At 40.9% G+C, this 17,996-nt stretch overlaps 1 protein-coding gene across 1 annotated transcript in view; it reads right to left on the bottom strand.

The window, feature by feature from the left end:
• The window catches only part of PITPNC1 (phosphatidylinositol transfer protein cytoplasmic 1), a 1,067,253-nt gene that overhangs the window by 606,489 nt on the left and 442,768 nt on the right, over positions 1 to 17,996 (bottom strand). The window contains exon 2 of the mRNA XM_078654326.1: positions 6,305 to 6,453. Coding sequence (XP_078510452.1) covers positions 6,305 to 6,453 — 149 coding nt within the window. The remainder of the gene's footprint in view (positions 1 to 6,304; positions 6,454 to 17,996) is intronic.

Raw genomic sequence — 17,996 nt, 5'->3', positions numbered from 1 at the left:
GGCTGTGAATCCACATACTCCGGGCCGGCGGTGGCTTCCGCCGGCCCGGAGTATGCGGATTCACCGCAATCATAATGAGGCCCTTAATGTGTAACCATAAAACGAAACCACACCTGTTCTCTGTATCGCAGCCCTTTTAAGGTCGAAGCTGTCTGGCTGCAAAGACATATTGGACACACGCTGAAAGTTTACCTAAGAATGCATTCCGCCCGCTAGTTAACATTGGCTATGTGTTTTGTAACTGACTTTTGCTGAAGGTCTATTCACTGTCTTTATTTGTTTAGATTGTCCATCATGTCTTTGTCTCTCCCATGGAGTAAGTATAGCCTCTTACCACCTCTCTGATTGTCCCCTTGTATTCTTCCATGAGTGTTAACTTTCCAGGAACTCTTATTACATTTTTTGTGAGGCACTCCTTGACAGTTTTCATGGTTTTCCTCCATGTCCCTTGTATAATAGATCACGGAGCAGCTGCTGCAGCTCGGTGGGTTATAAGTAATGTACTGTATTTCCTTGAAAAGGTTACTATTTGTGTTGCTGCTTATTTGGCAACAATGATGATTTAATATCTTATCCAACCCACAAATCTTGGCTCCACCTATGCCACCTTACATCTACCTCTCCCCTGACCTTCTCTACCCTGTTGGCATCAATATGGCCCTCACCCACACCAAGTTTCTGTCCACCTTCCATATTGTGTTGAAGCAGTACTCTCTCTTTTTCTCTGAAAATTATCTTTCTGCATGACTGATTCCAATGATCTCTGGCACTACATGTACATCAGTAACTCCTGCCTGTGACTATGCAGGAGTTTAGAAGGTGAATGATAGTTAAAGAGATCTTGCTTTAATCTTGACACACTTACTGTGGTTAAAAAACAGAAATCAAATGTCAGGCTAATTCTTCGAATAAATGGCTATTTATTCTTTTAAAAGGGAGGTTAGTTTTACTTTTCTTTACTGGACTGCAAGACGAGAGAAATCTTGCTGGGTACAGAAAGTGTAAAAAGAAAGGCTGCAGGGTGCCATTTTTTTCTAGCATTCCACCAAATTTAAATACCTGCAGATGAACTAAACACTTATTTCAGAATATATTAACAGGTAGGCAAGTACAAACGAAGGACTTTTTTGTCATTCTGAAGTGGGGTGGAAACAAAGCTTTTAATAGGGAAAAAACTTATCAATGCACATGGCAATGTGCAAATTAAATATTCACTTAAACCCGATTTCCACACATTACTGTTGTGCTGCATAATTTTAAAAGTAAAACTATTTGTGCATATTTAGTGGCTATTTTAGTGGAAAATGTGTTATCTTTGAATGTCAGTGCGCTATTACACTATACTTTATAATATATTTGCAACAGTGTGCTCCAAAATGTACCACCAGCTGCATACGACACCCTTACCACTCTCCTGCTGAGTATATTTGCATGATTTTTCACAATCTCTACATCTTCAGTGATGTAACATTAGTGGCAGCAACCCCTACTCAGAATTTCTTTTAGCACTAGAGGCACATGCGGATTGTGAAATGGTAGGAGTCTTGTTGATACACTTCTGCTTAACAATCCTGTTTCTACGCATGTCTTAAGCAAGCAGACTTCTGTTATTTAACTTGTATTTGCTCACATATGTGACACACTTTTCAGATTTTACCTCAGTATTAAGGGGTAACATAAGTTTTGAAAAAGACTAGTTTTCTTCAATGACGCATATATAGAGAGGACTGTGTTACCATTAATAATTCAAATATCACCAAACGGATGTTAATAGAACATGCTGAAAACAGAGCAGGGACAATCTCAAGACTTTTCAAAAGAATCTAAAAATACACAATGATATAATCAAATGTAATAAAGTAAGTGTGTGCACAAATATTACAAACAGCAATTAAAATAACCACCCAAAATGCTCCTTTTACCAGCAACACTTACAGTGCAAGTCTTGGCAAAGCAAAGGTCTTTGTCAATGAGTTTTTATAGCACTTGCTACATTAACTGAGCCTGTTTCCAAGCATTCCTGTAGTTTACAAATAAGAGACTGAAGGAATATGTAGATAGTGCGGCCTGAGACTATTTTTTTCCAAATCAAAAATCAACTTACATCCGTGGCACACTTGACTCGCTACAGGTAGACACAGCAAGCAGAGAAGGCTTACCCCAGGATGCAGTAGATGACTTGGGACTAAACAGTATAACACATTATTGTCACCTCGGTTCCCTTTTCTAGAGACTAGGAGCATAGGTTAGATGGGAATATGGAATAAAATACTCAAAATAACTCCACAACTCGAAATCCCAACCACGTGCATGCTTTGCTTCACCTACACCCACCTTACATCCAACCTCTCCCCTGACTTTTGCCTCGTTGTCATCAATGCGGCCTTTGACCACACCAAAGACCATATTTTTGGATCCTTGGAAAATGTTTGTGACTACTCCTGTTGTACAGAATCACAAAAAAACCTTGCCAATGCTTGTTGATATAGGTGCCTGTGCTTTCTATTAGACAGAGCATTTAAGAAAAGCAGTTCATAGATGAGTCCAAAATGTTAGACGACAAGATCACAAAAGAAGAAATTTCGTCAGTGATTGGCCAACTGAAAACGGGAAAGGCCCCGGGACCTAATAGGCTTCCTCCAGAATTTTTTAAGCAACATGCAACGCTTTTTGGCACGCACCTCCTCAATCTATATTTGGAGGCGCACAAGGCGGGAAGTCTCCCCAGGGACTTGCGGATGGCCACGATTGCAGAGATCCCTAAAAAGGACAGGCCACCGCAGGTGTGCAGTTCTTATCGCCCTATCTCTCTCATAAATATAGAGACTAAGATACTAGCTAGAATATTAGCAAATAGACTTGCTATAGTAATTACTGGCCTCATTCATAGAGATCAGTCTGGCTTCATGCCCAAGAGGTCGACTAGGCTTAACTTGAGGAGACTTCCCAATTTGCTGGAAGTGGCTGCTTAAAGAGACGATCCACACAAATGGAGTAGTGTCACGGGAATTCCCAATAAGTAGAGGCACGCGCCAGGGTTGCCCGTTGTCGCCCTTGCTCTTTGCCCTGGTAGTGGAGCCACTTTGCTGTGTGATACGATCGCAACCGGATATCTCTTTATTCAGGAGTGGAGAAAATGTTGAGACCAACGAACGCATTTCCCTATATGCGGACAATATACTGATGTATGTCACTAACCCGGAGAAGACACTTCCCGCAATAATGGATAGTTGTGAGACAGGTGGTGGACTTACAGGGTACAAAATTAACTGTGGGAAATCATATGCGTACCCTGTAGGCGAGAAGGCGGCCATACTGCCAGCCCCAGGCAACTCTAGCTGGCACGGGAGGGTATAACATATCTGGGTATTTACATCACAACCAATGTGACAACAGTGCTGGATCGCAACCTTTACAGGGTGCTCAGGGACTTTCAAGCAGACGTCGAAAGGTGGAAGACTCTGCTACTGATGTTGCTAGGTAAGGCTGCACTGTATGAAATGATAGTGCTCTCCAAATTCCACTATGTACTGCAAAATACGTACCAGCTTATACCGGTTGAGGTGTTCAATAAAATTGATTTATTGCATAAGTTTATTTGGGATGGGAAGCCGCTAAGGATAGCTCTGGCGACGTTGCAGCGTAATCTGTACAATGGCGGTATTTTCCTGCCAGATCTTCGGGCGTAGTATTGGGCAGCCCATCTAATTGGGGTGAATGAATGGCAATATATGGAGAGAGATCACCCCACTTATGCACTTGAACACACACAGTTTGCCAAACGCCCACACACACACTATCTGTATGGGGGTAGTGGTACTGCACAACTCCTGACAGCGACACAGATTGTTGTTACAGCCTGGAAACAGGCTGTGCGACAAATAAAATGGGATGGCCGAGTCACCAGGGAAACTCCGCTATGGGTGGGTAGCCGGCTTCCGGAAATCACAAAACTGCGAGGATTCCGACAATGGGACTTATTAGGCATTTCGCAACTTAAGGGCATACTATATCATAAAGAACTGGTCACCTTTTCACACTTTCAGTCCGAATATGACATGAATTAGACTCAGCGCTACAGATACCTGCAGCTGACCAATGCGTGGCATGCGCAAAATATAGACACCACGGACATCCCTGAGTTTGCACCGCTGGAGGGGCGACTCCTGATGGGGGAAATACCGGAGAAGGCTGTCTCATGGACGTATAGGACATTAATTAATAACAAGCCAGACACTTTGCAGAAGTTGAGAGCCAAATGGGAGTCAGAGTTGGGTGAGATAGATGACTTAGATTGGGAAATGGCGATGATGCACCCCCGCGAGGTAGCCATTAAGTCTAGGCTCCGACTGATTCAATTCAAGTATTTGCATAGAGCATATTATGACAGAGCGCAATTGCATCGCATAGGGAGGGCGGAAACCCCAGATTGCTTGCGCTGTGGGGCTTCAATAGGCACATTTTTACACACATGTGTGGGACTGCCATCACATCCAAAGGTATTGGAACACTTTGGTGGGAGAGCTAGGTGTGGTTCAGGGTGTGACGGTTCCGCTCAGCCCGCAGTTTGTTTTACTGGGAATATCCACTGACATTGATCTCCCCAAACCGAAGTTAACCCTACTTCAATTAGGATTAGTGGTGGCAAAACGTGACCTAGTTAAGGCGAGGGGGCAGTGGCAAACCCATCTTTAATAGATTGGAAAAAAAGCATGGACATGTATATGTTGGGGGAAAAGACGACTTATAAGGTACGGGGTTGTCCCAAAAAGTTCTGGAAAATATGGAAACCATGGCTTACACATTATGGTCTCTCACTCTCGGATACACAGTGATCTCCTATGGCGGGGGTACGGACCGCGAAACAAGAAAGTGACCACAATGGTGTTTAAGTATATGATGAGGCTGCTGGATTGTCCATCACGGTTGTTTTTGTATGATGCTGCCATTGTAGTGGTTGTGCTGCTGCGTTTTGCTACTGAACAATGTCTTTGCTATGTATTTAAGAAAACGGTAATAAATATATTTAAAAAAAAGAAAAAAAAAAGAAAAGCAGTTCATTTGAGAGAAGAGAAAGTATGAGCACGTTGTATGCAGCCACCTGATCCATCACCAACCTGAGAGTTGCGCCTATCTATATTCCTCTGTGGAAAAAAAACCTGGTAGCGAGTATGCGTAGTATTACTTTTTGTTTTTGAACTACGTTTACAATGGCTTACGGGCCTAGCACTTGATGGCAGTACATCTACATGCAGGGATAGAATCAGTCATATCTACTGCTTCAAACTAGCCTTTTTTCCCAAACCAAGCTGAGATTAGATGTTGATCGGATGTTGGTCAGAGAGTACTTGAGATAGCGCAGAGCCAACACCAAAAACACACTATCATTTAAATGAATAGGCAACCTGGTCACTAGCCCTTACCCAATGTATGTAGTCAATGATGTGCACTAATCAACTTTGGCCAATGTAATAACCTGAAACTTCGAAACGTGTTCAACCTTGCCCAGCCCCAAATCCTCCATTTCCGGCAGGGATCTCACTGCTACATTAAATGTCACACTGGAAGCAGAGCTGTCACTTGAACAACAGACCGTGGGACAACGTAGAAGGTCCCTTCACCTTTCAAGTCCAACATGTTTCCTAGGCATGCGGACCTGAAGTGATCAGATGACAGAGCTTTCTCTGACAGATGAACAGCTGTCCCGCTACATATTCTCTGTACACCTCTCGATTATGTTTGAGATACAGAAAATCGGAAATAATAAACAAAAATATCCAGTTCAGAAAAAAACCTTCATGTTATGGGTGCGGATTCCTTTCACTTGACTGACTTGACTGATGAAAAGGTGAATAGTGCAAATGCGTTCCAGTCCACCCATGTTCCTTTATCAAATGTAACTTTACTATTCTTTATATTTTTTGTCAGTAAAAAAGATACCATATGCCAACATGGATACAGAGAAATGTCTACCAATTATGCTCAGCTAACTAAGGCAGGCTAGTGGTGAGATGAAAACTCATGTAATACAAGCTCTATTTCCTGCTCTTTGCAGTACTTAGAAATGTCAAGGTAGTCAGCTCCTACAGGGGGGTTAAAAAGGGACACTGTGAGCAGGCTGCTTTGAGCTAAAATGGAACTTCATCATCCTCAGGGGCCACAAACGTTGCTCATCAATGCTTGTCCTATCAGTTGCACTCCAACTTCCCCTGGAGTCACTTTGGAAAAAGCCTGTGTGGCAGGCAGTACTAGCAGCTCCCCGCTGTCATGACTACAGGCCCAGTGCCCAGCTTCGAAGACTCACCTATTGAGATATACCCGTTTTTCCGTTAACTGGCCATTGCCGTGCACAGGATCGTCGAAAGGTTCATTCTGGACCACTTCCACGCCCTCCCCGCGGTCACTCTGCTCATGGCTGTGTTTGCTGATCATGTAGAGCTGCCCGATTCTGTACTAGAAAGCAAACAACCAGAGAGATGCATGTTAACATACCACACCAGAAAACAGGGACACAGACTAAATGAACTGCTCTGAAAATTATTTACAATGGCAACAAATGCATTCTCGCAATCACTTTTAGTTTTTTGATGATTCTTAGACCATACGTAAAATATGTAAATGTCTAAATGGCCATTCTCCTCCCCATTGAAAACGACCCCTCCACTCCCATTTGTTGGCCGCCATCTTTAAAGGTATGTTTTATAGATGGAGTAAGCGCCTAGATCTGAAAAACCTGAACACAAGGACCAGAGAGGAAGAATTGGGATTTTTTTGGGTAGGAAGGTTCCCTTTAAATATGTCATTTTGTCACAATCATAGACTATAAGCACAATTCGATTTAAAATTGGGAGTTACAGGGAAAACATTCTCCAAATAGAACAACGTCTGCTGTTATAATAATATATATATATCTATTGTAAGCACTTATTCTCAGCCTTCCCATCGCCCTCCACACTCTATATTGATTCGCCTAGTTCTGCAGAAAATATTTTAAAAAAAAAAACCTCCCTAAAATTCACAACAAACACTGTGTATGGAAAAAGTGAGCCGAGTGCCTGCCATTGTACATAAAACTTTATCGCCCCTATGTTCCGGCCAAGTGTCTAGTTTACCTTATGCTTCCATTAAGGGCCCATAAGAGGCAGCGCCAGGAAGTGACCGAGAATTTCCTGTTTGTGCTGAAGCCTCACCAAAGTTAAACAGATGGTCGGTGCGTGCAACCGAATCTACACATTTTAAGTGGCTCCTTAGCACCACAGACAACACTGCACGATACATTTATGGGATTTAAAGAGAAGGTGTCCTCACGGGTAAATTAAGGAGCTCTTCTGTGTTTTTTAGAATGTTCTCCAAGCAGGCGATATTTGTTGGGGAAGCGGTGGTACAGCATTTCTTTTCTTTAGGAGGGTACATGCCTGCATTACGAGGCTCGCTGGCAGAGGGAAGTGCAAAGGAAACGGCCTATGTTCACAACATCTGGCATTTGAGAGTGGCGTGTGCAAGAGTGGTAAAAAAGTAATTTTGTCAGTAGCGCCGGCAGCAGAGGCTGCAACTCACCTGGAATATGCTGGCTCTGTTACCTCACTTTCCACAAAATTACACTCTAGGTTTCTAAAAGACTCCTTTACAATGACAGTGTGTGGGCTCAGATTAACATTATTTTTCATTGCTCAGTTCCTTTTTCATACACAAATATTTTCTTAGGTAGTTTGGCTGTTGATTGGCCTAAAAGTCATTTGAGACTACAGATGATAGACTTGTTGTTAGCTGTGGCTTTTCAACTGATAACACAAAATTGGAAAGATATGTCTAAATTGTCTTATTTGGCATGGTGGAATGCAGTCTGCTATAATCACAGACTGGACACATCATGTGTATTCCCTGTTTCTCTTGCTGAAAAACAATTACTACTATGGTCTCCTATTACACAGATTTTTGACAATAGTGCAAAAAGGTATTTTGCACCTACTCCTCTGATACAAGAAGTTGCTCAACCTCCTTGACTTCCTGACATCATATTGTTATTATATTTTTTCTTGTCATTTTATGCAATTGTTTATACAGAGTATTTTATGTCCTTTCTCCTTTCTTCTTGTTTATCTTGTCAACTATATGAACCAGTTCTTTATATTTACTGAATTGCTCTAATATTTTAATTGATTGTAAATGCGATGTTTAAGGACTTTTTGTCAATAAACTTTTTTTGAATTTACAATGACAGAATGTCTCACATAGAAAGGAAGCACTTGGATGCGAAGGAAAACATATGTTGCTTTGCACAACAGTGTATTGTTCCTCAAAACACCAGCATAATTCTCAGTGTGCACACAAATACAACAATGCATTCACCAAGTAGTTTTCCCTCAGTTATGTCAACTTAATACTAAGATTTCTGCAATCAACTGGAGATTCCATCTTAGAGGTCGGCCAGAAAGAACTTGAGGTATCCCCAAATGAGCATCAAAGGATATTTTATGAACACTTGTCAGTACCTTCAAAGAAATTCAATGAAAACACTAATGGCCTCATTACTACCAATTCTTAACACTGAATCTCGATTTAGTAGGTAACTCCTGTTACAGGCCAAATCAAAATGTATTCAAAAGTTGTAAGGATGCATTTAAAGCCAGTGGCCTTAGTTCACGGTCAGTCGGTTTATGAGTACTTAACCCAGCTAAAGCTTTGAAAAGAATACATGGTTTGGTCCCAATATCTTTTCCCAATATATGCTGAGAGTCCATGTGATAATCCATTTGGTCAATGTGAGAATCTGACTATCCAGCTGACCTTATGCAAGACCCAAGTTCTCCCTTTGAGGTACAGAACTCATGAAACTGTTGGGCATCACACCATGTGCTTGAGCTGGGCTTTGACAGCCAAATTCTCACTAAATGTGTTCATTAACATCCTCTGGGGCAAAGTAAGAGATTTCTTAAACAAAATGTTCGGATCTATGAAAGTTTAAGTTAATGTTTCTCTTTTCCAGGCAAGAGATTATGAAGTGATCAGTAACCAAGATTTCTTTGTGCAGACAGATTTGCTCCCAGCCTGCGTCAGGGTAGTTGTAACCGTATTTAAGTTCATACAATCCTTTCAGATCCTGCTCTTCTAGCTTGAAGTTCCTTCAATAATGTCTCAGAGTTGGTATCTGCTATGGCCTGAATGGGCCAAGAGGACAAATAATGTTAAAATGATGTTGAAAAATTGGATAACACACCAGTAACTCTGGATTCTTGTAAAGGACATGTGTCTCAACAAAAGAAAAGACATATGCAAGCACCTTCTCTGGCACAGCTCCCAAAATGTGGAACTCTCTCCACCTAAGATTTCATCAACCCATCTGCTATCACATTCAAGCAGGAGGACAAAGTGATCTTGATGAACAGATTCCTCCGACTCTAAACCTCTGTCTCCCACGGGGACATCTCAGTAGCCAAGTGACCCTGTTTTTCCTTACTCCCCATGAACTAAAAAAGAAGCTTGATTCTCTCATCAATCTCCTCCCATCTGGCAAGCTGCATGATGCGAGGTCGATTGGTTCTTCGCCTGAATCAAGCAGCATGAGGTAGGGTGCACATTATAGATGGTACGCACATGCCTCAACTTAAGACAGGGAACTGTTGACTTATGTTTTATCAATGTCACAATGTACGCCATACAATGTGCGTCTGGCAGTTTTTACGTTTTCTCACTACTGTTTTTTCTTGCCCTTTTTTCTAAAATGTGTAACTTCTTGACATATATGTCTCTCAGATACCCTGAGTCATGGCCACAACTTAGAAAAAGTTTTTAATTAACTTGGAACATTAGAAGCAGTAGGGATGGAGAAGTGTGTTTCCAAAGTGAAAGAAATATGTTCTTTCAATCGTTGATTAGTCGCCCTATCCCAAATCCTACCTCTGAAATGCAGGGGACTTGAAGGCTATTTTAGAAGTAGGGAGCACAGAGAGTGAAACCGCAGACCCAGGGGAGATTGGGGAAAACTAAGTAAAAATTAAATCACAAAAATGGAAAGGAACGTCTTACTAGTAATGTCCATACCAACAATTCATTATTGTATTTCTTCAGCAAACAGTCAGCAGGCCAAGTTCCAATAAAATATTCCTATTTTTATTCCAAAATGGTTGCAGATAAATCAATATGTTACATATTCATGAAGTCTTTTCAGTCTATGCGTTTTGTCCTATACCGAATGTCATTGGGACTCTTTATTCAAATATTACAACCAGTATTGATAGATTACAATCTTAATAATCATTCAGTTGGTTTCTTCTTGTACTCCATTCAATTAAGTCTAAATGATGAACAATTCTAATGATATATATTAATCTTAAATTATTTGGTCAAACTCTTCTGGCTCTCCAGACAATTCTAGTCAGAATAATATTCAATTCTTATGAATAGCTGTATTAGCTTATACTCTATTCCAGCTTCCTTGGTATTCAAGTCCAAAGACCCTTAATATATACACATAAATATTCGGTCTTCGTAAGTAGTTTCCCACAGTATCCACTGCTCCACAGTATCTGTTTGTTCTTAGTTTTGCATTATCAGCTAAGGCCGAGTCTATTTATGTGAATATATTAAGGGTTTCTGCATCTGTGCTCAGAGGTGGCGCTTTTGAGTTCTTGGTCCTTGTATCGGGTGGTAATAGTTCCAATAGCTCCTGACCACATTTTGAAGCACTAGCCAGTCATTTTGGGTTACATCACTGGCTCAGGCAGTAGACTGTGACGTATACCATGAAAAATGCTGAACTTGAACACTTTGGTTTAAGGCAGAAAATGGTAATTACTTCTGCCTTTAAACACAAGCATGTGAATTTATCAGCCCGGAGCAGTGTGTACGCTACAACCACTTCAGCTCACATCATCAATCTCCCCTCTGAAAGTCCATCCTCAGCTGCGCGCCCAGGCGCAGTTTCCTTCCCATCATTCTTGGAAACTATGTCAGTATCTAGCTGATTAAGGGATCGCGCCCCACATGACAAACGATGGTGTCAGAAGGAACGTGCCTGACGAAGGACTTCTGAAGTGGATTCGCATCTTATAGTCTGCCCAATCACAAGTCTCCTCAGCATGATTACACTAACTCACTACACACTACCCTTTCTGGGGAGCTATCCAGACTCTCTCAGCTTGATACATACTTTAAACATTAATCCTAACCTCTACGAAGAAAATCAGGCTGGAAAGCATTTCACCATAGTCCTCATCACATCCCTTCTCACAGCGCTGTCAGGCCGCCATTCAGGCTCAACTGGAGCCTGATCAATAAAAGTTATTACTGGCTTTCTGGGCAATTACTCATTTCCTTTCAAGCATATGATATAGGCACTTATTTATATATTTTGCTCACAGAGTGGCCTGAGAGCGCTTTGGGCAATATCCGTCAAATCAAACATCATTGTGTGTGTGTGTCGCTTATACTGCTAATAACTGACCCACGGGGAGTATTCTATGGGAGCAGGTCACAGCACCAGAAACAAGGTAGGACTGTGGCACAGTGACTTTATAAGTGAGTGATCTTATGATAAGAGCACTCAAAGCATCTAGGAGTCAAGGACCATGTAGTGGGCCTTTGATCATTTATTAAGAAAAGGTGCCGGCACAGGCATATGGTATTAAAAAACAAATACTTAAGTCATTTTACGTCTTTATGTTGTGGTTCAGCAAAAAAATTATGGTAAAAGATCTGACAAATTGCAAAACAATTATCCTATTAGATGCAAGGGGGAAAGTCTTTGTCAAGTACCTCAAATTCCTCTTGGAGAATTTATAATTGTGGGCAGAAGAGAAGGTTGCTGTATCATTAGAGTAAATAGCTTTAACTGGTTACATCCTGTCGTAACTTTATAGTATGTATGTTTTATAATGTATGGATTTACCTGCCTTAATTTTGCCCTCTGATTGCTGGAAGCCACAGGAGAAGGTTAAATGTGAGACTTCATCAGCCAAGGAATTCTGTATGAGTAGTCTGGACAAACTTAAACCTGACTTTTTACTTCCGTTCCTCAATTTTTCAAATTTAAATGGCTGGTAGGCAAAGGTGTCTGCTTCAATAAGCAGTCTAAAACCATCCTTACTAGATCAATGTACCAAAGAAAGTCAAAGAGTTTCATTGTTGGATCTTCCACAATAGTAGTTACACAGTCTATAAAAGATTGACTAGTCAAAGCATTCCAATAAACAACTTGATTATTACAACGGCTTTACTTGGTTAATTAAAGTGGGGAAGTGGGCTCAGGTCTAAAGTCACAATCAGTTTCCTATGGCCACTTAGGTAGCTCGTTCGCACTTTCAAAGGCTGCACATACAAACGTCCCCACATGGGATCCCCAGGAGTCGCACTCTTAAAACAACCATTCATCAAAGTCAAATTCATTTCTAAAATACAGACTAGTAAATCACTACTTCATTTATCATTATTCTATTATAGAGATCCGGAATTCTCATTCCCCAACATAAGTCCAAATTAGTGAGCCCACTTAAACACACACTTATTCCAGCTTTAATGTACAAAGATCTCAACCAACAAGCAACTAGTATATTAGAATTTAGAAAAAGGTTTACTGCAGAACTGGCACAGCATTCGGTAAGATAACTAAACCAGTTGGAGAGGGGGGGGGGGGTAGACATAACAGACCAGCACTACTAGCATGGAGTTACTTGCATGCATTTGGTCCGTGTTTGTTAACTGCAGGTGCTACACTAATATAAGAGGACAATTTTAACACAACTTAGTAGCTGGCCAGTCCTTACCAGATCTTATGAGGGTGGCACGTCCCCATTGGGCATAGCCTAAGTAACATCTGTACCTGGACTAGAAAACACTAAATAGTTGTCTAAATCAAAAGTTAACCAAGACCCCTGTATAGAAACTATTATAGATTCATAGAGTAAACAACATCAGCAAAGCACTCTAGTCCAGCTCCATTCCAGCACAGCAGGGACCAATTATCATTGGGTGCTTTCAACAGGTACCTTTTCACTAGAATCGTCATCTAAAGCTATTGGGATATAAAATCAGTGGTATATTAGATGAACACTGTCAGGCCTGGCTCTTGGTTGTATATCTATACGCTGCATGCTTTGTTACAATCAAACCAGAGGCACCCCATTGCCTTGATTTCATCAGCTTTTGCTAGATCCAGATTACATGTGTTGTTGCTGCGTGAATGCAGTAAGATTGAGACAGCCTTCGAGTTTAGTGTGCTATGAGTTTTTCTCAGATTCAGCTTTGCTTCATAATTAACATGGGGGTGGGGGGGTTGTAATCTGCAACGAGAACCTTATTTGTCTATTGCCTTTCCTAGCTACTTTCTGCTTTTATTCTTTTTGCGCCTGGGGAAGTTCACACCTCTTTTTCATCTAAAACCAAGTAGGACTTTCTTTCAGCCAAGCACGAGGGCTGCTTTCTTTTCAATTTTGTCTTGATTTTCTCGAAATGTTTGCTTAGAATATAGGTGTGAACAGCATTAAATGTATTTACTTCAAGATTCTGTAGTTTCAGTATCTAAATCTTTTTATCGAGTCTTGCATAATGGAGGAGATTTCAGTGGCCTAATTCCCACTAGGCTCACTATTAACCTTAGTTGGTTTCAAAATACTGTCTAGTTCTACGTCTTCCCCAACAACCGCATAGGTGGATTTGTTAACAATAATATGATTCACTGGTGACTGCAAAATCTTTGTAAGCCTATTCATTGGCTGGTCTTGTACTGTCAACTGTTTAGCTAGTAGTCTTATCATTGATGCTAAAGTGGACTGAATGACGAGCATCATATAGGATACAGGTGAAGCCACGATTGTGGGCACCAGAACATTTTCTTTATAGGAGTAGTGGATTCGAGGGGACGTTGCAGAGTTGCATATCTAATCAATAGGTTAGTATCAGTAGCTGATTCAGAAAATACTACGGTCTTGTCAAACCAGAAAGCTGTTCTCTGTCCCAAAGACTGTTTAAGTGTAAACGTTATTACCTCAGACAACACGTCTCGGCAGTCTATTTTCTGCCTGCAGGGTGGAAGAGGTTTTCAAAGAAAGCATTATCTGCCCAATGGCTACAACATCTTTTTCACACCGCGATGCCACTTTTTGCTCCCTAAATGAAAATAAGTGGCGACCTTATTTCATTGCAGAAAATCAATTATTTAAAATGCAATTTTAAATGCTTTCCACAGCAGGTTTAAGTTTTAGGGTATGCTCACCTTCTTGAATTTTCATCTTAGGTGGACAGGGTGAATTATAAGTTACAATTCTGTGCCTTAAAACGTAAATATTTAGGATGGAAACAGACATTTCAAGCAAGTACAGGAGCAAATAAAATTGACAACTAGGGTTTCTTAATCCTCCTCCAAAATCAAAACGACGAGTTGGATCTGGTTAGGTCACCAACGTACTTATCTTTTAAGTTGATGCAGGACGCTTTAACAACAACATTGGTGATTAATGAGTTAGTGAATTAAAATTCGTGATAATGTCTTTAGCAGGTCAAGTTATCCTTTCTCACACATACTTTGAAAAGGAAAACAAAATGGCAATATAAAAACAAAATAAATATTCTTGGTAATCTTGATAAGCCTAAAAGTATACAAATGCAAGTTTAATCATGTGACTCCCCTTGAAGAATCAAATTATCGTTTGACCTTCATACATACATGAAGGAGATCAAGGGGGGATTTAAACCAGTTCACAGACAATATAAAAATCAAGTGCGCCAATATGTCATAAAGATTTAGTTTCTTCAGTTACTCAAAAGTTAGAAAGCCGTATAATCAAAGACGTTTTACTCGCCTCTCCCAGGCCTTCGTAGGCCGCCACTCCCATGCTTTTTTATTTAGTGCATTTTTATATAGCGTGGACATTACCCGAAGGTGTCAGAGCGCTGTACAATAGGACCAGTTAGTTACATGAGAAAAGTGTTACACAATAGAACTTTATAAAAATTTAGGAGACTTAAAAAGGTAAGGTACACAAACCACTTGCCTCCCTTATAACCTTTCCAAAGACAAAACTGTATCAAGAAGTTGGAGCAGTGAAACAAATATATGAAACTCAAGCACGTTACCGCCACGTCTCTAACACCGGTAGCAACCTCAACCACTCATGAAGTTGTCTTGGTTCCCTGAGGGGAGACGATCGCACAGCATATGTAGGAGGTTAGAGGTTGGTGTGGTTTACCAGATCGACACCCCGTAAAACCAGAAAAGGGAGGGGGAGCACAAGCATGCTCAACGGCTTCTACAGCACCAATCGCACACCAAGTGAGATATTATCAGCAACTTAAATGGCATTCAGACGAAACGTCCTTTTGGACGAAGCCAGAATCAGGTTGTGCCTTCACAGCACTGGCAATAAAACGAACGTGTCTTTAGCCCACATTTGTGCAACACGCAAGTCGTTCCAACTGCTTGCTTAAGGGGGGCGCTTTGGTCGAATGCTGTTGGATTTTAAGTCCAACACCTTCTCTACTGTTGCGCAGACTAGAGTTTGAATAGTAAATGAAACTATTCCAAAATCCAGCACCCCCTTAAGGCAAGTCGTTATAACTACTTGCTTGCTGAAAGAATGCGTGTTAAATATGCGATCATTCTAATGACGGCGTTTATTTTTTTATTTTTTTGCAGAGTTTTATATAGCGCGAACTAGACCCGAACCGAATCAGGTATCAGAGCGCTTTACATAGCACCAGTTACGTTACATGAGGACACACTTTCATTTTAGGCGTTCAGAAGGCATGCGTGCTAAACGCATGCGGAATAAAGTCATACATTCGGCGTTAAGCAGTCCGCATTCAAACGTGGATTTGTAGAGGGCAAAACAGCAGTTAGTGACAGGAAGCAAGTCGGAGTGGCATGGAAACATCGATGATGAGGGCAGAGGGGGTCTGTAAGAGGTACAGAGGCACTTGTATGCAATCCTGCCCTTTTTCATTTACAATTGGGATTTAACGGACACCAAAAAAAGCAGAATTCATTCATAAAAATAATGCTAATTATAAGACAATAATGTACTAAGGGCCTACAACTACTCAGCAGTTATCGAAATAAATGTACTTCTATTCATCCAGCAGGATGAGCAAACTGAGGCTAAGATAAGAGGCACATAAGAAAGCTGACAAAATTCCCCATACACACTGCAGTTCTTGTAAAATGTGGAAGATCACTGCAAAGCCTTTGAATAAAATAAAATAAAAAATAAAAAAAAGTTCAAGGGCACTTGTCTCTTCTGACGAATCTACATTTAGAGATGCTACAAACAGATATTAAAAATAAATTGTCTTCATTGTGTTTTATAGAAGACACTACAAGCATGAACATAATGCCGATGCCAAATTTTAAAAGGTATTTGTAAAAAGTGTATCTTTTGCAAGTCGCTTGTTTTTTTTCTTTGGGGACTCACCGCGCCTGCTCTGTCTACATTATCTCCTCAGTTTGAGAAATAAAGTACTGATGTATTTATTGATCAGTCGAAGGCTCCCTGACAAAGTGCCATGTCAAGCTGACATGCCAGACACCTCAGAGAATATCAGCCATGGTAAAGCTTTTTCACTTCGGTCTTGCGAGGTGCTGCAGACATCTGTCTCTCGCAGTCCTCTACCTCTATATTGGAGGCATTTTGCTGGACCTCAAGGTCAAGCATGTGCGGCTTCATTTGCTTATTGGATTGGTTGAAACCAGTGTGCAGTCATAGGCTCCTGAAATGGGTCTTCTGATTAACAAATACAATTCAAAATATTTATGCACATGGCTCAATGAGTGCACAGCACTTTAAAGGAATTCAAATACGACAATTAGTTAATGCCTCTTTGTTTCCATTTTTGTACTACGAAACTGAAATATATATATATATAATTTTTGCATTAAAAAAGACTATACTGAATCCTAGAGTCCCTTATTACCTACCAAAATTGAATTTATTTTGTAAGTAAAACTAACTTCCTTACATTTTAGATGGCGAAAAATAGCAATCCAAAGTATAAAGCATGTGCTGGGCTGCAAAATGATGTATCCCTAACTCCTACGTCTGAAACATGCCACAATAGTCTTAAAATCCTCAAAGTACTGAAAGTGTAGAGTAATATGCATTGTCATACAGTCGGTGGTAAACAATAGGCAAAATGGAGCTCTACGGTCTCTCACAAGTACAAATCAGTTATGGCAGGTAATCTGGCATGGTGCATTAGGTAGGGAAAAACCACCAAATGTCCGCCTGTGTCGGGGAGCAGACCACTTTGCTATATATGCAAATCCTCTGCACACGTTCAAAAGTAAATGATGCTTGTCTTTATTTTTCAGATGTCTTTAATTCAAGATCTTTAAGCCTTCTTAGCCATCTTAAAGATCTTGAATTAAAGATGTATTAGTATTCTTCTACGCATCTTTTACCCAAACCCACCACCCATTCTTCATCTAATATCCACCGAGCCAACCTTCCAACAGTCCACCTTTCATCTAGTGACCACCTACGTCATCACCATGTGCAGCGCACTGACTTTTCATGCATGTGCTCCATTGAAGTCTTTCTGTGGACCGCGCCCCTGGTAGCGCACAGAAGGGTCTCATGAAGCATCGTGAAAGCGCTTTTCCCACTGATGAATGCCCCTTGGCGTGTCACAATGTGTTGAAGATTTTGCAAGCGAATCCAGTAACACTGTCACCTGTCCTCACACTGCCTTGAGCCATGAGGCAATTCTGTAAACATACCCCACATTATCCCTTGCTTGGGGATGGTTACAGAGGGCCCTACATGCTTGTTTCCATGAATCTTTTACTCCTTTCCTAGTACCTAAAGACGAGGGTGAAAGCGCATGATCTACGACACCTGCTACTATTTCTGATTTATGCACAAAGTGTGAATTTTTATCAAGCGAGCGCACTGTGCTCGCGCGTCAAAATTACTTTAATTTGACACTTAAACACGTGGTGGTAGTTATTTTTCTGGCTACCTTTACTTGTCAGGCAAACGGCAGATGCATAGCTAAACCGACAATTA

Source organism: Lissotriton helveticus, chromosome 7, assembly GCF_964261635.1.
Source record: "Lissotriton helveticus chromosome 7, aLisHel1.1, whole genome shotgun sequence".
Classification (NCBI taxonomy): Eukaryota; Metazoa; Chordata; class Amphibia; order Caudata; family Salamandridae; genus Lissotriton; species Lissotriton helveticus.
The sequence above is the reverse complement of the archived record's forward strand: the minus strand, read 5'-3'. Positions and strand labels throughout refer to the sequence as shown.